Consider the following 23795-nt stretch of genomic DNA (forward strand, 5'->3'; position numbering starts at 1 on the left):
TAGCCTGTTGATGGCGGCGGCGGCGGCGCCTGGCGCGGCTGGCCCGCGGAGTGTCACTGCTTGACGCCGGCCGCGCGGAGCGGCGCCTGAGGACGCCGCGTGCGGAGAAGAGGGAGGCGTCCCGCCCTCCCGCCTGAGGCGGAAATCCCCCGCGTCGGCCTCTGCCGGGGGCCGGAGGAGTGATCTTCGCGCCCAGCCGCGCTGCCGCTCTGCTATTGGAGGACGCTGAGGCGGAGGCCACGCCCCTCGCCCGCGAGGTGAGGGCGCAGGTGAGTTTGCGCGCCTTCCTCTGAGGGGGAATTGCTGGCGGGGCTGCGCGCGTCGAGCCCGGCCTCGGCCCCGCGGGAGCGGCGTCTTTTCGCCTCAGCCCGCGTTCAAATCCGAAAGTGACAGCCGAGTGTCTTTTCATTAGCGCCTCTGGAACCCAAGGGCGTTATAACACTGGGCTGGGTGTGGGGGGGGTTGTGGGGAGGGGAAGCGGCGTTATTCTCAAAACGGATTCGCGCCAACAATATTCCTTACTCGAGCTTGCAAAGCAGCTTTCTCGGCACTCTTCTGGCTTGCTGCCAGTCACGCAGGAGGGTGGTGTTTCCCACCTTCTTTTGAGATGCGTGAAAAAGAGAAATAAGCGGTCATTTAGAAGACGGGAAGGGGGAAGTAAACCCTTCAGAAATCCACAGCAGGGCAGTACTTTTTTATTGGGACCAACCAAAATGTCGCAGAACAGTGAGGTTTTGAGATCCCGGAAACTGGCAAGATGTCACACAAAGCACCGGGTGGGGGAGAAAGTGTGGGGTTTTGTGGCTGGAGCACAGGGTCCGGTTTGATTCTGTGGCTGGAAGCACAGCTGAAGGTGGGTACCTTGTTCCATTACTTAATACAGAAAGAGAAGCAACAATCTTCTGCACTATGAAGATGTGAAGTCAAGTTACACATTCCTAGACTGCTTAATCTGGATTAGTTACTTTGGCCACTGCCCTAGCATGTGTTCATGGGTAAAATGGGATTAATGGCAGGAGGTGGTCATTCTTCTGGAGTGCAAGGATGGTAGGTGTGCGTGTGTTGTTTCTCCAAGACAGGATATTACAGCACTTTTCTGCAATTGTTCTTACTGTTTATGGGAGCATTCCTTTGATACTTGTGGTATCTTGATTGCCGCAGTTTTGACTCCTGTTGCTTAATGCCTTTTAAACTTCGGGTTTCAGCTGTTTGACTGTGTCCTCCTTCTCACCTGCTCATACATTCAGCTCTAGCCTAGTTCTCTTTAAAATGGCCAGTTTGCCTCAGGGCTATACCAACTGAACCTCCAGGTGAAAGCTTGTGTGATGTAGTGCTCTTTCATACAGTCCATTGTGAGCCCTCGCCTGTGGTCTTAAATTGGTACAGCCCTGGCAAATCCATTTCACTTTGGCAGCAAGTAGGCCTCTGCACTTATTACAGTACTAACATTGCCCTGCACTCAGTCATTGACAGACTCATAAAGGTAGTGCTGTAGTCTGTAACTCTCATTGCACTGGTGTGGAGGGAAGTCAAGTCGTGGTTGATCAGCTTATGTGTCATCAAAGCAGAAGTCTCTCAAGCCTGTCTGAAGACTGTTGTGAAAGCAGAGTTTAGTTCTAGCTTTTTTAGCTATATCCTCATTTCCTCTAGTACCCACCGTAGGAACTGTGGTAATCTTACTAGACTTAAAGTGTCATAAGGCTCTTTGTTTTCTTAGCAAAATGATCTGGAGAAGATACAACTTGCTTCATTTCCTGTGATTGCAAACTGCAGTATAGTATTTGGTTCCGTGGGTACTCCTGGAGCGGGACGGCTGCAAATAAGGTGTTCTGGGTTGTAAAGGGAAGCCTGGCACCCTTCTCCACCTTTGCTATCCAGTACTTCTCCAGCTACATCTATTTTCTAGGGTGTTAGGGAAGGCAGAGGCACGCTCCATTGTCTCAAGATAGACTGGTGCAAATAACATTTACTTTCTAGGCAAGTAACTATTTACAAGTCTGTGGTGGACCATTCTTTGATGGAGTTGTTTTGTTCCATCCTTTAAAATGCTTGTTAATGTTAAGGAGTGGATGACAACATTTTGTTATATTTTGTAATGGGGAGCAATGGAAATCAAGGCACATATCTTCTAGGTCAGCATATAGCTTGGTTTTGGAAGTCTGGCCAATCAAAAAACACTTTTCGCCAAATGCCTGGTGGTAGAAGATACATTGATCCTGAAGGAATTTTCCTAAGTGGAGGCTCATCCGTTGCACTCTGGGTGTGCTGATCCCTGCAATTTCCCTAAATGTAAACCAGACTGTGTAATTTGTGGTAATTGTCAAAGCATTAACAGCAAACAAAAAAGCAAGTTATAACAAAAAGCAAGTTATAGCTGTTGTGAACAGTGACATGAACTCTAATCTGATACTCCACCCGTTAGACAGTGATATTTTAGTCTGATTACTGCTTGTGTTATTTTTTTAGAGAAGCTTGCAGTTATAATGGTTAGCCAGTGTGAGAAGCTTTGTTCTGCGGCTGTTTCCCCCCTCACTATTACAAGGAAAGCAAACCTCACTCCTGACCTTCCTAAGCATGGCTGCATGCTTTCTCTGTATCCCCACCGCTACCACCACCAAAAATGCTTATATTTTCCATATTCCTTATGGAAGCTTGCATATTCCTAAATGATACTTCCATGCACAGAGGCGGTACTGGATGCTGCGTAAAGAATGACAGTTGCCTTCACTCTGGGGTTCTGAGTATCTGAAAGGCATCTCCCCAGTTTCCAGACATCCCTTGGTCTTTTCCTGTAAGTCAGTTCTTCTCATAGGGAAGATGCTACTTCTATCTAAATTATAAAACATAAAACAATGTTGTCCCCTATATCCCTAAAAAGCAACTCCTTCCATGTGTCATGTTGTAGTCAGTACAGTCTGTCAGTAGCAGCCTCTCTTAGTATACTTCAAGGAGCATGTTCCATAGGCAAGGTTTTGCATGGAGGTGTTTTCACTGGATGCTCTTTTGAGTTCCAGAGGGTCTATCAAAGCCAAGGTCTCCTCTAGAAGCAATACATTTATATTCAGCCACATATATTGTGAGCAGGGGAGCTCTCATTAAACGTAATCTGAGGGCAGGTTGAATTTGCCTCTCCCGGTGGTACTATTATCTTTCCATCAGATTCCCTCTTGGTCATTAATTATGCCATGCTGAAGTCCTTGGAGAAAGAAAGAGTGGGATACAATTGCTGGGCTGAGGACTGTGATGTTTCTGACCGAATAGGCACCAATGTTTGGCACAGTAATGGTCTAGCTGCGACTGTTGCAGGATGAATCATACATGTTAATTGATTTTTAAGTAGTTGTGCCTGCATGCTGAGATAGTAGATTAAAACTCCCAGTAAATATTTTATAGGAGGGACACGGGTGGCGCTGTGGATTAAACCACAGAACCTAGGACTTGCCGATCAGAAGGTCAGCGGTTCGAATCCCCGCAACAGGGTAAGCTCCCGTTGCTCGGTCCCTGCTCCTGCCAACCTAGCAGTTCGAAAGCACGTCAAAGTACAAGTAGATAAATAGGCACCGCTCCGGCGGGAAGGTAAACAGCATTTCCGTGCGCTGCTCTGGTTCACCAGAAGCAGCTTAGTCATGCTGGCCACATGACCCGGAAGCTGTACGGGCCAATAAAACGAGATGAGCGCCACAACCCCAGAGTCGGCCACGACTGGACCTAATGGTCAGGGGTCCCTTTACCTTAAATATTTTATGCCTTGGTGTCTGGGGCTAACATCTAAACTATTCTTTCTCAGATGCCTCCCAGAACAATAACTCTTTGCCTGACTTTGAATCATTAGCTCCATAAAAGTTCAAAATGTGTTGGGGTGCAGTAATCAGATTAGTGGAGGCTAGTACTCTGATTTTGTATCTTTATTTGCTGTTTGTGTTTTCTCAAGCTCCTGGCTAACTCCTAGCTAATGCACATCTGAGCCATCTTTGGCCTGTTTTGTCCATGGTGGGGGTTCGGTCAAGTCAGACTTGTAAATGTTACTGTATGAAGCCACAAATTAAACCTTACTTGTGCAGTTGCCTTACCACATACATGTCTATTCAGTTAATTGCCTATAACTGTTTTAGAGGTTTTACTACAACCAAGCGGCATATCTTGTTAAATAAAAATGAGTAAAATATGTCTCTTTCTTTAGTATAGGTCAAAGTGATCAATAGATTAGACTTGCCTGGAGATGTTACTCATCCATGCTGAGAGGTGGCCTAAGAACACCCCAGATTTTAGTTGGAGCACCAGTGGCATATTTGAGTTTTGAATGAGCAGGGGAGATGAAATCTGGGTGTGCAAGGGATCTCCATAATGGGATTTAAAAGGGGATTGACTGGCAGCTCTGTCTATTGGATAGAGAAGCCTGATAGTTTTATATTCTGTGCTTCCACCTATGCTTTCCTGCCTCCTAGCAAATATTTATCTGTCATTGGCCAGGGGCAGCATGCCAGCAGCCTCCATGGCCCAAGATCCAGAAAAGCTTCAAGCAGAGGTGGAGCGACTGGTGGCTGAGCTGCAGGAGGCAACCCGAGAAAAAGTCCAGGCTGCACAGTATGGACTGGCTGTGCTGGAGGAAAATGGCGAGCTCAAGCAGCGCTGTGGTGAGCTGGAAGGCCAGTTGGAGGTGCTACGCATGGAGCTGGTCCACATGAAGGAGGTGAGTGAAAGTTTCCCCTGTTCTGCCTTGGGCAAGGATGCCCTTAGCATGTTTCCAGCTTGGGCAATGTGCTCTTAACCATAATCTCCTGCCTCCTTCTATCTTGCCTAGGCTTTAGCAGAGTCCCACAGCAGTCACAAACGGGCAGCAGCTGACGGCGAGAGCCGAGAAGAATGTCTGCTCAGAGAAACTGCTTCCAAAGAAGCCTGCCTGACTCAGACCATTGAGGAGCTTCAGAACAATGTGAAGCATCTGAGATCCCAGTTGGACAACAATGGGGTAGAAAATGAGCGTATTGGTGTGGCTCTGCGGGACTTGAGGAAGGTAATGTGATTGAGTTAAGAAACTGGGGTGGGGGTGGTCCATACGGGTTGTAGTTCAGGACTCTCTAGCACACAAGTCTGTACATATGTATTTTCTAAAGTGTATTAGGTTAGTTGCTAAATTGATAAAGGAATGAAATATTTGTAGTAAGCAGTTGGCTGCATTTTGCACAATTGTAGTAAGCAGTTGGCTGCATTTTGCACAATTCTGTTTCCACTGTTTTATTGATTGATGTGCCACCTATATGCCATAATAGTTTCTAAGATAGGAAGGGGCAGATGAGGCCCTCAAGTCATATAAAGCACTGCAGCCCCAGTATCTGGCTACTGTAAGTCCTGTTTGTTTCCGTTCAGAAAATCTCACCAACCACTGCCCATATGTATTCAAAATTATTTCTGCAGCCATCAAGACTGGAAGTTATATTTTTTGTTCTTTAAACTAATGAAAGCCTGCTACATAGAATACTGAACTATATGCTTATGGGTTTAGAGTTTGTAAAGCTAGAGTATCCCACCCATTCTGGTGAGCTTGATGAACCCTAGAGGTTCAACACTGGCTTCCTCCTGGTGGAACGCTCTGCCTCATGAGACCAGGGCCCTGCAGGATCTGATTTCTTTCCGCAGGGCCTGTAAGACAGAGTTGTTCCGCCTGGCCTTTGGCTTGGAGCCAATTTGATTCCCTCCCCCTCTTTCTTTTTTCTTTTCCTTTCTCCTCCTGCGATGAGGCTACATTTTAATATTTTAATGTTTCAATATTTTAATGTTGTATTTTCATTTTGTTTTTAAGTTGTATTCATTCAACTTATTTTTATTATTGCTTGTTAGCCGCCCTGAGCCCGGCTTTGGCTGGGGAGGGCGGGGTATAAATAAAAAATTATTATTATTATTTTTATTATTTTATTATATAAAGCACAACACAACTATGGTAGCCCTCATAATGGGAGGAGGGCTGGGGCTTGTCTGTGTCTCATTGCTTCCAAGGTTTTTGAAGTACCTCAAGCATGTTCTACTTCCATCTCCAAGTTTCAGGGGAGGTCTGCAGTGGTTGTTTGATTTTGCAGCTTGAAAGGTGTGTCTAATCCTCAGAAGGATAGTGTGGCAATTCCCCCAGACTTTGAGTTGGGAGGTAACTTGGAGGATCATTTCCACAGTTGTGCTATGTTTCTGAGCTGCTCCAAGTGCTCACACAGTGCAAAATCAGGAGTAAGGTTTTGCCCTTCTGCTATTGAGAGGACCAAGATCTTGGCAACCATAGAATTTAGCCTTGGTAGTCAGCCAACCGAAATGTGTGGGCCTCTTTGGTAGTGTATAACATAGAAAAAGAGAGTAGCAAAAAAGGGGGAATCTAACACAATGGTCCTACAAACCAGAATGCAAAAATGGTTAGCTGTGAAATGGGAAAAGTAGTAGTGATTTGTTCCTGGAGTATTAAGACGTCCCTGAGAATGTGAGACGTTGGCGGGCTTTCTCCCGAAAGGGCATTTGTCGGACAACGTAAGGAATATAATTGACATTTTGGAGAAGCTGGAAGTGAATATAAATACCAAGGCTGTTTTGATATTTGTGGACGCTGAGAAAGCCTTTGACAATATATCTTGGAGTTTCATGTTGAAGAACCTCCGGGGGATGGGGGTAGGCCAAGGGTTTGAAAATGGTATAGGTGCAATATACTCTGAACAGAAAGCAAAATTAATTGTAAATAATGTGGTTACAGAAGGGTTCAAGATTGAAAAAGGGACACGTCAGGGGTGTCCTATCTCCCCACTACTTTTTATATCGGTCCTGGAGGTTTTGCTCAATATGATTAGGAGGGACCAGCTGGTTAAAGGGATCCAGGTCGGAGCTAAACAATACAAATTGAGAGCATTTGCAGATGACCTAGTACTTACATTACAAGAGCCAGAAGCTAGTACGAAAAGAGTTTTGGAAATAATTCAAGAGTTTGGTCAAATGGCAGGATTTAAATTGAATAAGTTAAAGACTAAGGTATTGGAGAAAAATTTAACACAGGTTGAAAAAGAAAGGTTTCAGAATGAGACGGGGTTGACTGTGGTTAAAAAAGTGAAATACTTGGGTATAAATATGACAGCTAAGAATGTGAACCTATTTAAAGACAATTATGAAAAAACTTGGACAGAAGTGAAAAAAGATTTGGAGATTTGGTCAAATTTGAAGCTTTCCTTGTTAGGTCGAATAGCAGTTATAAAAATGAATGTATTGCCAAGAATGTTGTTTTTGTTTCAAGCATTACAAATAATGGATAAAATGGATTGTTTCAAGAAGTGGCAGAAAGACATATCTAAATTTGTCTGGCAGGGCAAGAAGCCCAGAATAAAATTTAAGATATTAACGGATTCAAAGGAAAGAGGGGGGTTTGCCCTGCCAGACTTTAAACTGTACTATGAAGCGGCAGCTTTCTGCTGGCTAAAAGATTGGCTGCTTCTTGAAAACACAGACATTTTGGATCTGGAAGGTTTTAACAATATTTTTGGGTGGCATGCATATTTGTGGTATGACAAGGTAAAAGCACATAAAAGTTTTAAAAACCATATTGTCAGAAAAGCACTATTAAATGTCTGGGTCAGATATAAAGATTTGCTGGAAAACAAAACCCCAAGGTGGCTGTCGCCAATGGAAGCTAAGGCAGTTAAAAAGTTAAATATGGAGTCGAAGTGGCCAAGATATTGGGAAATTCTGGAAAAGGAAGGGGACAAACTGAGATTGCAGAGTTTTGAGAAATTAAAAGAGAAGGTGAGAGATTGGTTGCACTATCACCAAATAAATGAAGTGTTTAAATTGGACAGTAAAATTGGCTTCCAGGTGGAAAAATCAAAATTGGAGACTGAATTGTTAGAATCCAGTACTAAGAATTTGTCAAAAATGTACAATTTGCTGCTGAAATGGAATACACAAGATGAAACGGTTAAATCAACTATGATTAAATGGGCTCAGGACATTGGTCATAATATTTTGTTTGCTGACTGGGAAAAGTTGTGGACCACCGGGATGAAATTCACGGCATGTAATGCCTTAAGAGAAAATATTATGAAAATGATTTATAGGTGGTACATAACCCCAGTCAAGCTTGCAAAGATTTACCATTTGCCTGATAATAAATGTTGGAAATGTAAAGAAAAGGAAGGTACATTTTTTCACCTTTGGTGGACGTGCCCGAAGATTAAGGCATTCTGGGAAATGATCTATAATGAACTTAAAAAGGTATTTAAATATACCTTCACTAAGAAACCGGAGGCCTTTCTCTTGGGCATTGTCGGCCAAGGGGTGTTAAAGACGGATATAACTTTCTTTATGTATGCTACAACAGCAGCTAGAATACTTATTGCAAAGTACTGGAAGACACAGGATCTACCCACACTGGAAGAATGGCAGATGAAGGTGATGGACTACATGGGCTTGGCAGAAATGACGAGCAGAATCCGAAACCAGGGAAGAGAAACAGCGGAAGAAGAATGGAAAAAGTTTAAGGACTATCTAAAGAAATACTATAAAATTAATGAAAGTTAGAATGATGTTGGACTGGAAAGTAAATGGTTACTATTAGCAATGGTTAAGACAAGGAGAATAAGGAAGATTAGCTTAAATTTAAAGTAAAATAAGGGAAGATTTGCTGAGTAATTGATTAGAATTTGGAATACAGAAAAGGGAGGCACGAGGAAGTCGAGGAAGAAAGGTTTAAGAAATTAGGATATGAAATGATACTTGTTTTTTGTTTTGTTTCTGTTATTGTTTGTTTATGTATTTGTCGTTGTTATGTTTTGTTTGTGTGGCTATAAAAACTGTTTAATAAAAATATTTTAAAAAAAAAAAGAGAATGTGAGACGTTGCTCCCTGCATTTTGTTATTTCTACAGTGTACTCTGGGTGAAATTCACCGTCATGCCATAAAAACGTTCTGCTGTGGTTGACCACCAATAGCAGCTTGTACTTGCAGCTTGATGTAAGTGTTAGATATACTTCTAAGTGTGAAACCATGTGGACACTTCTCCCTCACTTTGATTTAATAATCAAGTCCTCAGGCATTACTGGGCCATGTTAAAAAGATGAAGGGAACCACAGGGACAATCGTGCTAGCTCTGCCTCCCGTTGCCATGCTGGTTATCCTCCAAGTTGGAGGACAAAGCTTTGAAATGGGGGTTGGGTGGGGTCCCTGTGCTCAAGAATGTAAGAAGAATCCTGTTGGAGTAGGCCATCTAGACCAACTTTCTGTCCTCACAGTGGCTAACTTGATGACTGTGGGCAACCCTCAAGCAGGACCCAAGAACAAGAGGACCCTCCCCTCCTTGATTTCTAGCAACTGGTGTTCAGAAGCAAAGCTGTCTCCCAACTATGGAGGCAGAGTGCCACCATAATGGCTAGTAGCCTTATCCTCCATGAATTTGACCAGTCCTCTTTTAAAGCCATCCACGGTGCTGGTCCTCACTGACTCCTTTGGAAGCAAGTTGCATGAGCTGTATGAACAAGTACTTTCTTCTGGTGGAGGCTCCTTATGCAGCTTTGACCCCCAGAAAAGCAGGGTTTTAAAGCTTAATGAGGAGCCTCCATGAATTAACATGGAAAAAGAAAGCTTTAAAAAGTGTTTGTAGGTAGGATGAAGTTGCTTTGGGTATTGGATCTTGCCATTAACATATATCCTATATCAAGTTCTTCCTTATCCATTCCTGCCTTGATGCAATACCATATGGTGTGTGGTTTGTGGCATGTCTGACTTGGTTCCTGTTTCCCCCTGTCTTCCCAGGAACGTCAGATCCTAGAATCCGAGAAGGCCCGGCTATGTGAGGAGATGAAACAGATCAAGACACGGGAGCTGCGTCAGTTGCAGGACTGTGCTGAACTTGAAGAGGAGAACATCTCTCTGCAGAAGCAGGTCTCCGTGCTCAAGGGCAGTCAGGTATTGGTATCTTCCACATACTATAGTGGGCCTGGCACTGACCACTTGAATGTGTGCCTTTCATACAGTGGTGTGGACCAAATGTCAACCACACCATTGTATAGCATCTGCTTTATAGGAGTACTGCTTCAGCTGTGTTCACCTGCTTGAATTTTGCAAATGTATGTTTGCTTTCACCTGCAACCATGTCCCAATGGACCTTTGCTGGCTTGTGGATGGAAGTGGGGTGATACTAATACAGCTGCTATAGAGACACTTCTAAGATGGCTGAACTCTGAGCCTTGATTAGTTGATTCTGAACCTCAGCAGTCTAGCAGTATTGCAAGAGCAATCTTATAGGACTTAAAACATGCAACCAACCATCATAAACAGTCTAAAAATATTTAAAGCTGTAGTTCAAAACGTTAAGGGTGGAATTCAATGTCGTACTAATATGAACATTCTACCAGTGCAAGAATTCTGCTTGCAGGGTAGAATTCTCCTCTCCTCTTCCCCATTTGCACTGTTCTGAAGCTTCTCCTGACCCTCCCAAGCTGATATGGGGGTGCAGGAGGAGGCAGGGAAGCCACATTGTGCTACCAGGACTTGTGCCAGCTCCTGCTAGCGCAACATTAGTTGAATCCAGCCCTGTTTTAAAGTGTTAGCCATTTAAAATCTTAAAACCTTTTAACTGTCTTGGAGAATTTAAAAAAGAAAGTATTTGCCTGCTGCTAGAAAGACCGTAGTACAGTCATACCTTGGATCCTGAACGCCTTGCAAGTTGAATGTTTTGGCTCCCGAATGCCGCGAACCCGGAAGTGAGTGTTACTTTTTGCAACCCGAACGTCCAACAGAACTTCCACGGCTTCTGATTGGCTGCAGGAGCTTCCTGCCCCTTGGTTTTCAAACATTTTGGAAGTTGAACGGACTTCCGGAACAGATTCTGTTTGATTTCTGAGGTACCACTATTAGGAACGCGAAGCAAGCCTCTTATAGAATCATCGAGTTGGAAGGGACCCTGAGGATCATCTAGTCCAGTCCCCTGCAATGCAAGAATATTCAGCTGTCCCTTACAGGGATTGAACCTGCAGCCTTGGCATTATCAGCATTATGCTCTAACCAACTGAGTTAAGGGTCATTCCATATCAAGTGATGCAGGTTTTTTTAACCTCATGTCATCCAGTTTTCTTAATATTTTCTTCCTTAATATTTTGTAATATTAAGTTTAAGTTTTGATCAATCAACAAATGTACATTGGATCACCTTATATGGAATGACCCTTAAGAACCTTCAATAGTCTAGGCATGGCAGGGGATGCCTCTTGGAAGGCCTCCGGTGTTATGGTACTATTAATATTTGTTGAATTTATATTTGTGTTCTCATTTTTTATTTTTATGTTGTGATCCCCTCGTTATCTTCATATGAAGGGCAGTATACAAATTGAAATTATATACGTGTGTGTGTGTGTTTGCCTTTGTACCTGGGATCTGTGCGATTAATTGGGTTTGGAGGAAGTATTTTTTATCAGATTGAACATATTTCTCCAAGGCTCTTAACTTCAAAGGGATCAGAGCTCTTAAAAGCTCTGGGGGGTGTAATTGCTATACTCAAGTTTGCACCCCACAATACTGATTTCTCTGCAGTGGTGTTAATAGTTGGGGACTGGAGCAGGCCAGTTCTCTCCACCCTTCCATCTCTTAAGTTCCTTTCCCCTTGCTTTTTACTGATGCTTAATTGCTCGCACAGTCCAATTTCTGGATTCGAATACCTGTTGCTATGTCTCTTTCTGTGTTGAGTTAAACTAATTTTTTTTATAGTTCCGCAATTATGCAGACCTATTGACTTTGCTGATGGCCTTGTTTCATTAAAAAGTACAGGACCACCACCTTTGCTACTAGGATATAGGATTTGCATTTTAAAATTATTTTGAGCTTGTTGCAGAATAATGTGCAAGGTGAATAAAACAGAATTGTTTAATAGCTCTTAAATGCCTGTCCAGCTTATCTACGTCATGAATAGGCCACTCAAAACTCACTCAGATTTTCTTGTTTTGGTGTCTGGAACGGTGATAATAGGAAGTTCCACAATACAGGTGCCTGGCCACAATTCCACATGTCTGTCTGACACTTACATAAGAGGACATGGAAGAAGGGCTTGCTGGTGCATCTTAAAGGATGCTGGGGATTGTTTTCCACCTGTTGGTGCAGAAAGAAAGTGTAAGCGTGTGTCATATTCAGTCATGCCAAACTGGTCCAAGTGATGCTGAAGCTGAAAGATGTGGATGTCAGTAATTCATATGAAATACTGGGGGAGGCAGGGCCTGATGAGCAGCAGCCAACCACCTAGTATTGTGCCCTTTTTTCCTTCCTCAGGTGGAGTTTGAGAGCATCAAGCATGCCCTTAGCTGCCGAGAGGAAGAGCTGGTGCTTGCTGGGACTCAGCTGCTGGAGCTGGGTCGACTCCGGGACCTGGCAGAACACCAACTTCAGGAGGCACTAGAGGCTCTGCAGGCAGAGCGTGAGCAGAAGCAGGAATTGCGGCGAGAGCTGGCCATCTGCACAGGAGGGCGCCATGACTCCCTAAGCAGCTTGCAAGCCAACCTAGAAGAGCTTAACCACAGCCGTGCAGAGGAACAGGATAGTGGCTTTGCCAATGCCAGCAGCATTGGGAGCATGGCTTCCACACCCCACAGCATCCGGCCTGCACCTGGTCTTGTGGCAGACCTCTTCAGTGAGCTTAACTTGGCAGAGATTCACAAACTGCAGCAACAGCTGCTCCAGGTAAGCAGGTTGAGCCCTGTGGATCAGGGAGAGGTTTGGTTTCAATATGAGATGACTAAAAACGTGAATTGCATTCCTGTTGCACAGTGGAGCAAGATGTGCTATGTTTTAGGCCAATGCGAATGGTTAGCTATCCCCACCCCTCACCCTACCCCAGCTGGCTAACTTGGGGTTTGCAGCTCTGTTAGAGATTCAGTCCACTGCCATGTACTGTGTATTCAAATTCTGAAAAAGTCCTTGCCCCTGTCTCTGTAGTTACTGTGTAATACTTCAAGGGAGGGAATCAAATTGTTGAATGCTCCATTGTAGAAAAACAAAGCTAGTATTGGCAAGAAGATTCTAGTTTACTCTTTGCCCCTGGTAATTTATATTTGAATGTACAGAGACTTGTTTTTTACAAGAGGGCGTCATTTAAACAAAATTCTTCCTTGGACGGTCCATCTCTTCCTTTGGCTAATAGGCAGTTGTCATTGATCTCCCACACAAGAGTCCTCTGGTGCATGTTGGGAACTTGTTAGGAGGGATGTGCTTCAGTTCTCACTTTATGCTGGGCTTGGGGAATAAACAGCACTAGCTGTGCAAAGCCCAGTGTGCTGAGGCAAGGCAAGACCGCTTGTTTTTCTCTTCCACTTCCCCTCCTGCCCAGAGCCCTCTTGTACCTGCAAAGAACGCAGAGCCTAGGGCTTGCCGATCAGAAGGTCAGCAGTTCGAATCCCCGCGATGGGGTGAGCTCCCGTTGCTCGGTCCCTGTTCCTGCCAACCTAGCAGTTCGAAAGCACAAAGTGCAAGTAGATAAATAGGTACCGCTCCGGCGGGAAGGGAAACGGTGTTTCCGTGCGCTGCTCTGGTTCACCAGAAGCGGCTTAAGTCATGCTGGCCACATGACCCAGAAGCTGTGCGCTGGTTCCCTCAGCAAGTAAAGCAAGATGAGTTGTCTGCGACTGGACCTAATGGTCAGGGATCCCTTTACCTTTACTTATCCCTTTTATCCAGCCACACGATTGTCAGAGAACCTGGGGAGAGTGAGTGGTCTCTTGTGCCCAGCAGAATTATTCCCTCCCTGTACGCAAGCTATGAAGAACTTAAAAACTTGTTGACAGCGGCAAGAGTTATCAAAGCTAGGAAATGGTAAAAGCAAGGTGGATGCTGAATAGAAGAATGGTACAAAGAAGTGTGGGATATAGCGATTAATGATAAATTAACGTGTGCTATTAAAGTAAGAAGGGGAATATGGAAGAGAAATGACTTTGAGAAAATATGGAGAATATTTCTGGAGTTCATGTTGTTAAACCATCTCAAGAAGTCTTAGATTTTTGGAAATTTATCATTATGATAAATGATAGTCTCATGGTGGGGTGCACATTTTTATTTGCATTATTTTTTCTTTAAGGGAAAATAAAAAAATTGAGAAAAATATTATTCCCTCCCCATTCACAGAGGATGCAGGAGTGGGATATCTTGGTGTTGACTATCTGGCAAGGGCAACTCCAGCTAGATTTGTAGTCCCTTGATTTTTCCATCTGTAATCCTGAAGTGGTCCAGTGCAACATTGGATGGCATCCCCTAAAATTGCTTGCCATTCAGTTTTGCCTCAGGCACAGAGGATGAAGGTATTACAGCACAAATAATAGCCACCATTGCAATTTGAACAATCAGGCTGTGATGTCAAAAAGTGGGTTCCTGTTCTTCAAAGCTTAAAATGTACTGTAATGGGGCTATTTCCTCTTTCTGTAGGGCGGGAAGCATGGGTGTGGCAAAAGCTAAGAAAATGCTAGGCTGGGAAGTGATTTTCTAAGCAAGATCAAAATTATGGCTTGATAGAATTGATCCACAGTGAACTCAAAGGAGCTATTCTGATTGCAAGTCGCTCAGATGCCAGAGGCATTGCTTTCGGGTTTCTACTCTGCCAATAATCTTGTCTGTGGAGTCTGCTGTTTGTTTGTTTCTGTCTGTCTGTCTCCCCACTCCGGTTGAGCTGGAAGCTTCTCAGTCGCCTGTAGAGTGAGTGGCAGGAAGCCACTAAAGTTATTCCGAGCAGCTGCACATCCTGCCCAGCTGGCGTCATGCTCTGGCCTGACCCTGTTGCACTTTCCCCACCCCCTTCAGGCTGCTTGTCTGCAAATTATCTCTCCCTCCTGCCAAGCCAGTTGTCTTGGCAAAGGAGGTTTGAATGCTGTTCTACTCTTGCAAGGTATTGGAGACATTTGTCCACTTTGTCCACTTTTTGTCTAGAATGCAGCTCTCTCTTCTTCCATCTTCCTTCTATTTTTAACAGCTTATCTTGTATTAGAGATCACCCACAGTTTAAAGAACCTCCTGAAGGTGAATGCTATGATAGTTGATTCTGGGTCACTTCCGGCTAGCCTCATTCTGGCCGCCCTTGGCCAAAGGAAATACCTGGCTGCGAATCAAATGCCCGGAAGCTCAGCTTCTTTTTGTATGGCTCTTTAAAGGCCAGATGGAAACTTGAGACCTGGGAGTGGCAAGCTCTATAAAGAGAGAAGCCTGTCCCTTCTGTATTGATCCCTCCAAAAGGGTCACGGTTTCGGAATAGAACTGAGCAGCCTTAATCTCTGGGGTAAGGCTGCAAAACCAGCGCTGTCCTTGCTCATTCAGAGCACTTGCCTATTAAGAGTGTCCTTGCCAGCTGCTCCCAGTTTAGGTCCTGTTTTCCATGCCAGGATGTAGCTCTGCAAAATACATAGCCAGTTATTGACATAAAGTGCTCTTGAGCATGTCCCAACAACTTAGAGTTCTGTTGGCCTCCTTGGATCTGGATTTAGCTTATGGCTCAGTTTATCTCCATGCCTTGTGTTGGGAAACATAAACACCAAACTCTCTCCCCATCCCCTTTCTAATTTCCTGTTTGCATTATTAGGCAGAAAATGAGAAGGCCTCGCTTGCCTCAGACCTGCAGGACCTTAAGAAACAGCTGAGCAGCACCCAGGAGGCTCTAGCCCAGCAACAGCTGTGCAACAACCATGAGGTGGAGCAGTTTCAGACCCTGGATGCTGGCCCTAGCAATGGCGGGGACCACCCATCACCCTGTAAGAGGGAGCGCTGCCATGAAGAGTTAGAAAAGGCCCAGCTGGCAGCCCGGCAGGAGAGGGAGGCAGCCGCTCAGTTAGAAACGGAGCTGCGGGTTGCCCGAAGGATGGCACGGGAGAGTCAGTCACGGCTGGCGCAGGCCCAGGAAGAGCTCCTGGGTTTTTCTGAGGAGATGGCCGCTCTGTATCATCATGTCTGTGCCTGCCACAGCATCACCCCTCAGCGTGTTGTGTTGGACTATTACCGGGAAGGTCTTGGAGCCCGGAGCATGTCCAGAAGACGGTCCTCCCGAAAACTCCTACTCACAGAAATGGAGACAAGCAGCAGTGGGGACCAGTCCCCAGCCAGCAGCCCCAGTTCCCCCTGTGGGTTGGAGCCCCTCAATGTGGCCAACCTGACTGCCGTCTTGCGAGAACAACTAGGGCACCTGCAGGTGGCTCTCTCCCTGGTGCATCAGCAGGGCCTGATGGGGCATGGTGCTGAACTGGAACGTGACAAGGAGGCGCTGGTGGAGGAGGTGCTGAAGCTGAAGTCCCTGCTGAGTACTAAGCGGGAGCAGATTGCCACCCTGCGCACAGTACTCAAGGCCAACAAGCAGGTGGGTGCAGGAGTAGCCTGGTTGTGGTCAGGAGTCAGCCCTGAGTGAATAGGATGGGGAGGGTGAGAAAGGTGTGGGCCTGCAGCTGGGTCTGGGAGCACCCTCAGCTAGTGCAATGAGCCCTTTTGGTGGGTTGCCCACTGCCAATAGCACCTTTTTCATCTTGCTGCTCCTTCTCCTGCCAAAACAGTGCAGGTAGAGGAAGAAGAATGGGGTTCTGTTAGGCTACTGGTGCCAAATGGGCTCATCAGTGAGAGTTATGGGAATTTTCTTACACTGACTGCAAAACTGAATGTGTTAAGAAGTCACAAAACAGGTATGATCAGGCTGTGAGTATGTTGTGTCTAAAAGTAAATGAATCTTTGCCTAGGCAGTATTTTGCGATCTTGCAAATTGCAGAATTATACAACATTTATTTTACACAGGTTTCTTCTGTCTATCATGGGAAGAGCAAGGGATTGTTCCAATTATTTTTATTGATTTTCCAAATTATTACAAATCATTACTGAATTAATTCAATACAATTTCCAAAACTGATTTCCTGCTCTTCTTGCAAGATATGTCCATGATAGACCCCCGTTGCTGTTAGTTCTCAATTTCTAGTTGAAATCACCCCATAATTCCAATTATATTTTCCATCAGCTGCCCCTTTACAACCCTGCAAACAGCAAATATATTAAAAAAAACTTAGTGTGTATATTTGATTGCAGCATGTGTAGTATTTCAGTAAGTTCTTATTTCCAGATTTCGGCATTGTTTTCCAGCTTGAATATTTTCACATGTTCAAAGTTCTTTCCCTGGTTCGCTGATTTATTGCAGTTCTCCTGTCTCCTCCATCTGTGCTCGCCTTACCCAAACTCACATTCCTTCCTACTGATAACAGTGTCAAGCTACAGCATAAATTAACTCACAAAAACTGTTTACAGAGAGACCATTCTAAGAGCAACCCAGCCATTGGATTCCATCACTGCAATGCCTTAAAAACATCTTTTCCAGTGCATATGTCTCTCTCTTTAAGTCATCCTCTTTGTGGCTTCCAGCCTTCCGTCATGTCAGGTTAACTGTGGATTTTTATTAGCTGCATTTCCTCCTCCCACAACAGAAATACTTTGATGGTGGCTTACAACAAGGAAGGCTAGAAACGTGTTCTAAAACCAAGATTCTCTGGAGTGGAATTGTATTCCCAACCTCTCATTCAGTTCTCCCACATGATTTTGGCCCATAAAAAGGCCTGGATGTGACGTGGCATAGCCTGAGATCACAGGCCCTTGCATACCATTTGTTTTAATGTTTCATAAGCTGCTTTTTTGGAAAGCCACCAAGAAACAAATAATAACAACAACAATAAAGAGCAGCAGACTGGGGAGGCAGGCTACAGGTCTGCCTAAATAAAAAGGTGGTTTTCACTAGCCTTTGGAAAGCTGATGGGTATGGGGCTAAGTGGGCCTCCTGGGTTCCAGAGTTTGGGCACAACAGCTGGAAAAAAAACCTTGACACATTTAACCACTAGCTGTACCTTAGATGGTGGGGAATGCAGAGCAGGACACTTTATCTAGGTACCCAGGCAGCAGACCCTGCCTTCCAAATACCAGTGCCATATTTAAGCTCTGGATGGACTGACAGCATCCAGTGCAAACCAAGAAAATGCACTTGGAGAGGGTGGCGGCTTACAGCAACCCTGTTAATAGAATTTCTAATTGTCTGGGAGGGGTTTATCCACCCCACTTCCTTTGGCTGCAGTCCTGGGGCACTCTTACCTTCCTGCTGCTCCTCCCTGGTCCCACCAGTACTGTTCTCTTCACAGCCCTGCATTCCTAGCAACTATTGCTGCTTTCCTCACTCTTTGCAGCATGAGCCCTGTGCTTAGGCTGTTGCTAGGTTTTCTCCAACTTTCCAGGCCTGGGAAAGAAGGCAGAAAGGGCTGCATACCAAAAGAGCGGTGGTCTGGGCTTGCATTCAGTGTTAGAAACTCATCATCCTAACCCTAATCGCCAAATGGCACCTTAAACCTATGTTATGGTCACCACAACATAATGTCTAGGCACCTTTTTTAAAAAAAAAAATTGAAGCTTGTTGTTAATTTTGTTTCTATACCACTTTACATTTTAAAGAAAAAAATATTGGTGGTTTACAACACATTAAAACATCAAGTAGAACAAACAATCCAGAATAAAACAAATTCAAGCTTCAGGAAAACACTTCAGATCCTACTCCAAGTGACATTTGTCTTTCTCCATATTTATTTATTTACCTACTTGACTTATATAAACTACTCCATAGCAGAAGTACTCTAGGAAGCCAGTTTGGTGTAGTGGTTAGAGTGCTGGACGTGGGCCTACAAGATCAGGGTTCAAATCCCCACTCAGTCATGAAGCTCACTGGGTGACCTTGGGCCAGGCACAGCCTCCTAACTTACCTCACAGGGTCATTGTAGAGATTAACTAAGGAGAGAAGATAACCATGTACCTCTTGGAGAAAAAGGCAGGAGATAAATGCAATAAATAAACTCTTCCGTTTACCTGCTTAAAAAAAACGAGGGGCCAGCCAGATGGAGATGTCTTTTTTTTCCCTTCAAAATTTGTTATTGATTTTCACAAAATTAAAAACACACTAACAAAAAAACATAAACCATAACCTTATTAAAACTAATCTTCTTAACATTGTTAAGTGACTTCCTCGTATCCCCCTAGTTGAATTTCAGTGCTTATCATTTTAACGGTTTTCCAAATCAAAGTTCTTATAATTTTAACTTAATCACTTAACATCACTCTTTCTTCCCAATTCAGCATTAAACATAATAATTCATCACATTACTTATTTAAGTCCTAAGCCTAACTGGTGATTGCAAGCTTTTTCCAATTAATTTAACTTAATGTATTTAACTAAATTATCATTAAATTTCATCCATTCTTCCTGGTACTCCTCCTCATTCTGGTCGCAGACTCTTCCGGTCAGGTCGACTAGCTCCAAAAAGTCCATCATCTGCATGATGATGAAGATGAAAGATGGAGATGTCAGTTGCCAACCTGGCATCCAGAGATCTCCACGTGGTTGCAGTTGAACCTGCACCTGTTGAAAAACACACATGATGAATTTCTGACACAGCTTGCATGTGTCCCTGGAGCTTGCATGTGTAAGACTGGATATTGGGAATACTCCTTGCATATATACCAGGATTGAGCAGTCCTGGGATCTTTCAAGCACCCTAGGCTGTGTTCTGGAGGCTCCTTGCTAGAGCATCTTCTCTTGCTTTTAAAAAGGGCTGAAGCAAGAATGGGGCCACCCATGAGTGTAATCATAGAGACACATAAACTTGTTCAATCTCTGAAAAAGGTGTCCTGTTGATGTGTTCCCTGTTGCTGACCTGAAAGTGAAGTAGCCTCTTGAAGGTATTTCCTTATCAGCAGGCTGGTAGCCCCATGTGCCTGGCTCTTCCAAGATTGTTCTTGTGGGTGGAATGGTTCCAGGTGCCTGTTTGAGTCTCCTATGCAGAGCAGCATAGAAGGGTGTGTGCGCTATGTTTGTGTGCCAATGCTTTAATGATACTTTCTGCATATGGTGAAGGGTGTTTCCATGGGGGAGAAGCTATAGGTCAAAGAATTGGAAGGGACCTCAATGGTCATCTAGTTCAACCCCCTGCAATGCAGGAATCTCAACTAAGCATCCATGACAGATGGCCATCGAACCTCTGCTTTAAAACCTCCAAGGAAAGAGAGTCCACCACATCCCAAGAGAATCCCTTCTACTGTCAAACAGCTCTTACTGTCAAAATGTTCTTCCTGGTGTTTAGCTGGAATCTCCTTTCTTGGTTCAAGTCCTACCCTCCAGAGCAGGAGGAAACAAGCAAGCTCCATCCTCCATGTAACATCCCTTGAGATATTGGAAGATGGCTATCATATCTCTTCTTTTCCAGGCTAAACATACCCAGCTCCTTCAACCATTTCTCATAAGGCGTGGTTTCCAGACCCTTGTTCATCTTGTTCATCCCTCCTCTGCATACGTTACAGCTTGTCAATATCCTCCTTAAATTATGAAGCCCAGAACTCCAGGCATAGTCTAACCAAGGAAGGACAGAGTGATAGTATTACTTCCATTGACCAGGACACTAGACTTCTGTTGATGCAGCATAGCATAGCATTTGCTTTTTTTGCTGCTGCGTCACACTGTTGACTGAGGGTCAGTTTGTGGTCTACAAAGACCACTAGATCCTTTTCACAGCTACTACTGGCAAGCCAGGTGTCCCCCATCTTTTATTTGTGCATCTGGTTATTCCTGCCTAAATGTAGAACCTTACATTTGTCCCTATTGAAATTCATTTTGTTAGTGCATCATCTGACCCTTGGCAACCTTCCCCTTTAGACTGCAGAGGCCGCCCTCTCAAACCTTAAAGGCCAGTTTGAAGGTGAGAAGGTGCTGGTGTCGGAGACCATGGCCAAGCTGCGTCATGAGCTGAAAGCCTTGAAGGAGGATGCTGCTACTTTCTGCTCCCTACGCGCCATGTTCGCCAGCAGGTTAGGAGCGGGCATCCCAGGGAGCTGTGTCTATAGTAGAGAAGGGGCAGTGGGACAGAGGTTGGAGGTAAGCCACCTCTTGAAGTGGGTGGGGGCTGGCACTGAGCCTTTGATCTACTGCTGCTCCTGTTTCATGTTGGAATTGTGCCACTATCCTCACACAAGTGCTGAAATTGAGGACTTGCCATGTCGATTGGGAGAATCAAGTAATTGTGATATTGACTGGTTGTGGACTAGGAAGGCTGGTTTCACACAATGCATAGAAAGAGATGGAAAGCTGCTTAGACCGCAGAAGTTGCACAAGAGAAGGAAGCTGCAGGAGGTCAGGTAATGCTCTTTGAGGGGGTGCTGAACTAAAAGAAAACTCCAAGTTGTGCAATGTTTGTCATATTCTGTGCCACCAAAGGGTGGAATATAGAGCCTATATATTGCACAACATAAAACAAAATTTCTTAGATTCCTCATAACTTGTTTTGACAGTTGGCCAAACTATTCATATTATTGAAGCCCTATTCCTATAGCTTCTGAAATATTACCAGGCATTGCTCATGCATTTTCCAATATACTTTCACAACCATAAGGACTAGAAACCACCCTTAATTTAAAGGGAGCCAAGGTTTCAGCAAGCAATGATTAGTGTCCAATGGGATATTCCATTCTTTTTCTGGCATTTGATGGGACCCTGAGTAGATGCAAAGCACTGAGAGCTGGTGTAAGGCCTGCCCAGGATTCTGTGGTGTTGATCCTTTTTGAGACTCGCCTTGAACTCACCACCTCTGTCTATCTCCAGGTGTGACCAGTATGTGAGTCAGCTAGATGAGATGCAGCGGCAGCTGGCAGCTGCTGAGGATGAGAAGAAGACACTGAGTTCCCTCTTGCGCATGGCCATCCAGCAGAAGCTGGCACTCACACAAAGGTTGGAGTCCCTGGAGAGCCCGGCTGAGGGGCCACGGGGAAGTAGCAGGAGGGCACTCAGGCCAGCCAAGGGTAGTGCGGTAAGAACAGTTGGAGCAATGAGTTCTGCTATGGGTGGATGGTGAAACAAAACCCCCCTGAAGCCATTTACCCGCTTAGGATGTAATGCTGCCCAGCTGCCTTTGGGAGTGATACACAGCTTCTTCAAATTTATCAGTAAAAATTCCACATAGAACTGTGGCAGGGTAATAGCCCTGAGAAGGTGTAGCCTTGAGTGATGTATAACCAGTGTACTTGTTCAGATTTAATAACACTCACTTATCCAAGCAGAGATGATAAACCAGGAGAGTCAGTGTGGTAATGTGGTTAGAATGTCAGACTAGGACCTGAGAGACCAGGGTTCAAATCCCCACTTGTCCATGAAGCTCACCACCAGTCACTGCCTCTCAGCAGACTGTTTGGGGGATTATATGAGGAGCTCCATAGAGAAAAAGGTGGGATATAAATGCAGTAAATGAAAATTAAATGATGACACATGTGAGAGCCAAGGCTCTATTGTCCGCGGACCAATAGCAATCCCCTACCCCACCTTCCATGCAGCCTTATGACTGAGAGCTAATGTGGCACTGAAGCCTTTGTGAACCCCCTAGGTGGCCTTATGCCAGCCTCAGTGTCCTCCCTCCCACCCCAGTCAGCAATATTGGTCAATATGGTGGCACCTTAAACAGTTCAAGTGCTGTGTGAATGCTTAGCTGTAATGTGAGTATCTATGCCAGGGCCAGCACAGGAGAGCTATAGGAAAACAAGCGGTAGTTTTTAATGTATTTTTCTAACTGCCTTTCTTCTCTCCCTGGTCCCCGTTCTCCTTTCAGAGATGAGACAGCCAGTATCCAGTGCAGGATTTCCAGGCACTTCTCATTCATTCGGTGTCTTCCATTGTGGTCACAGAACTCCATTTATTATTATTATTATTATTATTGCATAACATGGAGAAGCTTGGCACCTGCAAGCTGTAACCCATCAAGAGGAACCCTGTGCCAGCAGCAGGCCTCCAGCCAGTGTTTGCTTCCTGCCCTCGTGCCTTAAGAGTTATGCAAAGATACACACACCTTTTCTCTGTTTGCCTCAGTGCTGACTTTCCTAAGCGCCTCTAACACTGTGCCTTTTTGTGAGACACTGATGTCTGCCTTAATGACCAGGGCTGCCTGCTTTGGGTCTGGCTGTGAAAAGATGGGTTCTTCCCTTCCCCTGAATTTCTTTGCCCTGCTGTACTCTCCCAGGCCCATCACTTCTCTACCTGTCTCCCCATGGGGTTTTGCACATAGTTAATGACTACATTGCTGACTGCATGGATTGTGGGGAGAAGGAAAACTAGCCCCATGCAGCCATGCAGCCATGTTGTGAGATGGACCCAGCAGTGTCTCCTGTTAGCCTCACCATCCTGACACCAGCAGTATAAGAGTATGAAACAGTTTACTTTGTAGTCTGGAGCAAGATGAGCCCTGGTTCTTTGCCTCAAATAAATAATTGATTTCCCTGCATCCCTAGCCTTTTTTCCTTAACTAATTCAGAGCATTAAATCATAGTTATTGCAAAATATGGTAAATAACATAAGATTATTACTAGAAAACCACTCTTTGATTTTAGACTATACCACTTAAAATGCTACTGTAACAGTGTTCCCATTCATTTATGTACAGTAGCAAGAAAGGATAATCTAAGTTGGGGTTTTGTGGCTCTTTCAGTGTTGTCTTGGACTCCAACTCCAACTTCAGTCAGCATGTCAGGGAGGATGGGAATCCTGGAGGGGCTACAGGTTCCAATCTCTGGCCCAAATGGAAGCCATGTTTTTAAATACCATATTTTTCACCCTATAGGACGCACTTTTCCCCCTCCAAAAATGAAGGGGAAATGTGTGTGCGTCCTATGGGGCGAATGCAAGCTTTCGCTGAAGCCTAGAGAGCGAGAGGGGTTGGTGCGCACTGACCCCTCTCGCTCTCCAGGCTTCAAGTAGCTCTCCGCAAGCCGTGGGAGAGCTGGGCG

General features: G+C 44.8%; 1 protein-coding gene across 3 annotated transcripts; it reads left to right on the forward strand.

Annotated features, from left to right (window-relative positions):
* Positions 1-35: 35 nt before the first annotated feature.
* LOC128404908 (protein bicaudal D homolog 2-like) lies at positions 36-23293 on the forward strand. 3 transcript variants are annotated; one of them, XM_053370978.1, is made up of 9 exons: positions 36-269; positions 4471-4690; positions 4802-5014; positions 9769-9921; positions 12273-12680; positions 15559-16326; positions 20686-20837; positions 21628-21832; positions 22625-22725. In XM_053370978.1, the coding sequence occupies exons 2-9, from the start codon at positions 4478-4480 to the stop codon at positions 22628-22630; spliced, it is 2118 nt and encodes a 705-aa protein (XP_053226953.1). In that variant the 5' UTR covers positions 36-269; positions 4471-4477; the 3' UTR covers positions 22631-22725. The 3 variants fall into 3 exon arrangements, with proteins under 3 accessions (XP_053226953.1, XP_053226952.1, XP_053226955.1); XM_053370977.1 differs by lacking the exon at positions 21628-21832 and having other exon boundaries at positions 22625-23293; XM_053370980.1 differs by lacking the exon at positions 22625-22725 and having other exon boundaries at positions 20686-20904; positions 21628-21739.
* The last annotated feature ends 502 nt before the right edge of the window (positions 23294-23795 follow it).

This window comes from Podarcis raffonei, chromosome 17, assembly GCF_027172205.1.
Source record: "Podarcis raffonei isolate rPodRaf1 chromosome 17, rPodRaf1.pri, whole genome shotgun sequence".
In the NCBI taxonomy this organism is placed as follows: domain Eukaryota; kingdom Metazoa; phylum Chordata; class Lepidosauria; order Squamata; family Lacertidae; genus Podarcis; species Podarcis raffonei.

Bases quoted from the DNA above. Each gene is read 5' to 3' on its own strand.
- LOC128404908 (XM_053370977.1), top strand. From the start codon at position 4,478: ATGCCAGCAGCCTCCATGGCCCAAGATCCAGAAAAGCTTCAAGCAGAG. The intron at 9,922-12,272 runs GTATTGGTATCT...TTCCTTCCTCAG, and splicing joins CCGTGCTCAAGGGCAGTCAG to GTGGAGTTTGAGAGCATCAA. The intron at 16,327-20,685 runs GTGGGTGCAGGA...CTTCCCCTTTAG, and splicing joins TACTCAAGGCCAACAAGCAG to ACTGCAGAGGCCGCCCTCTC.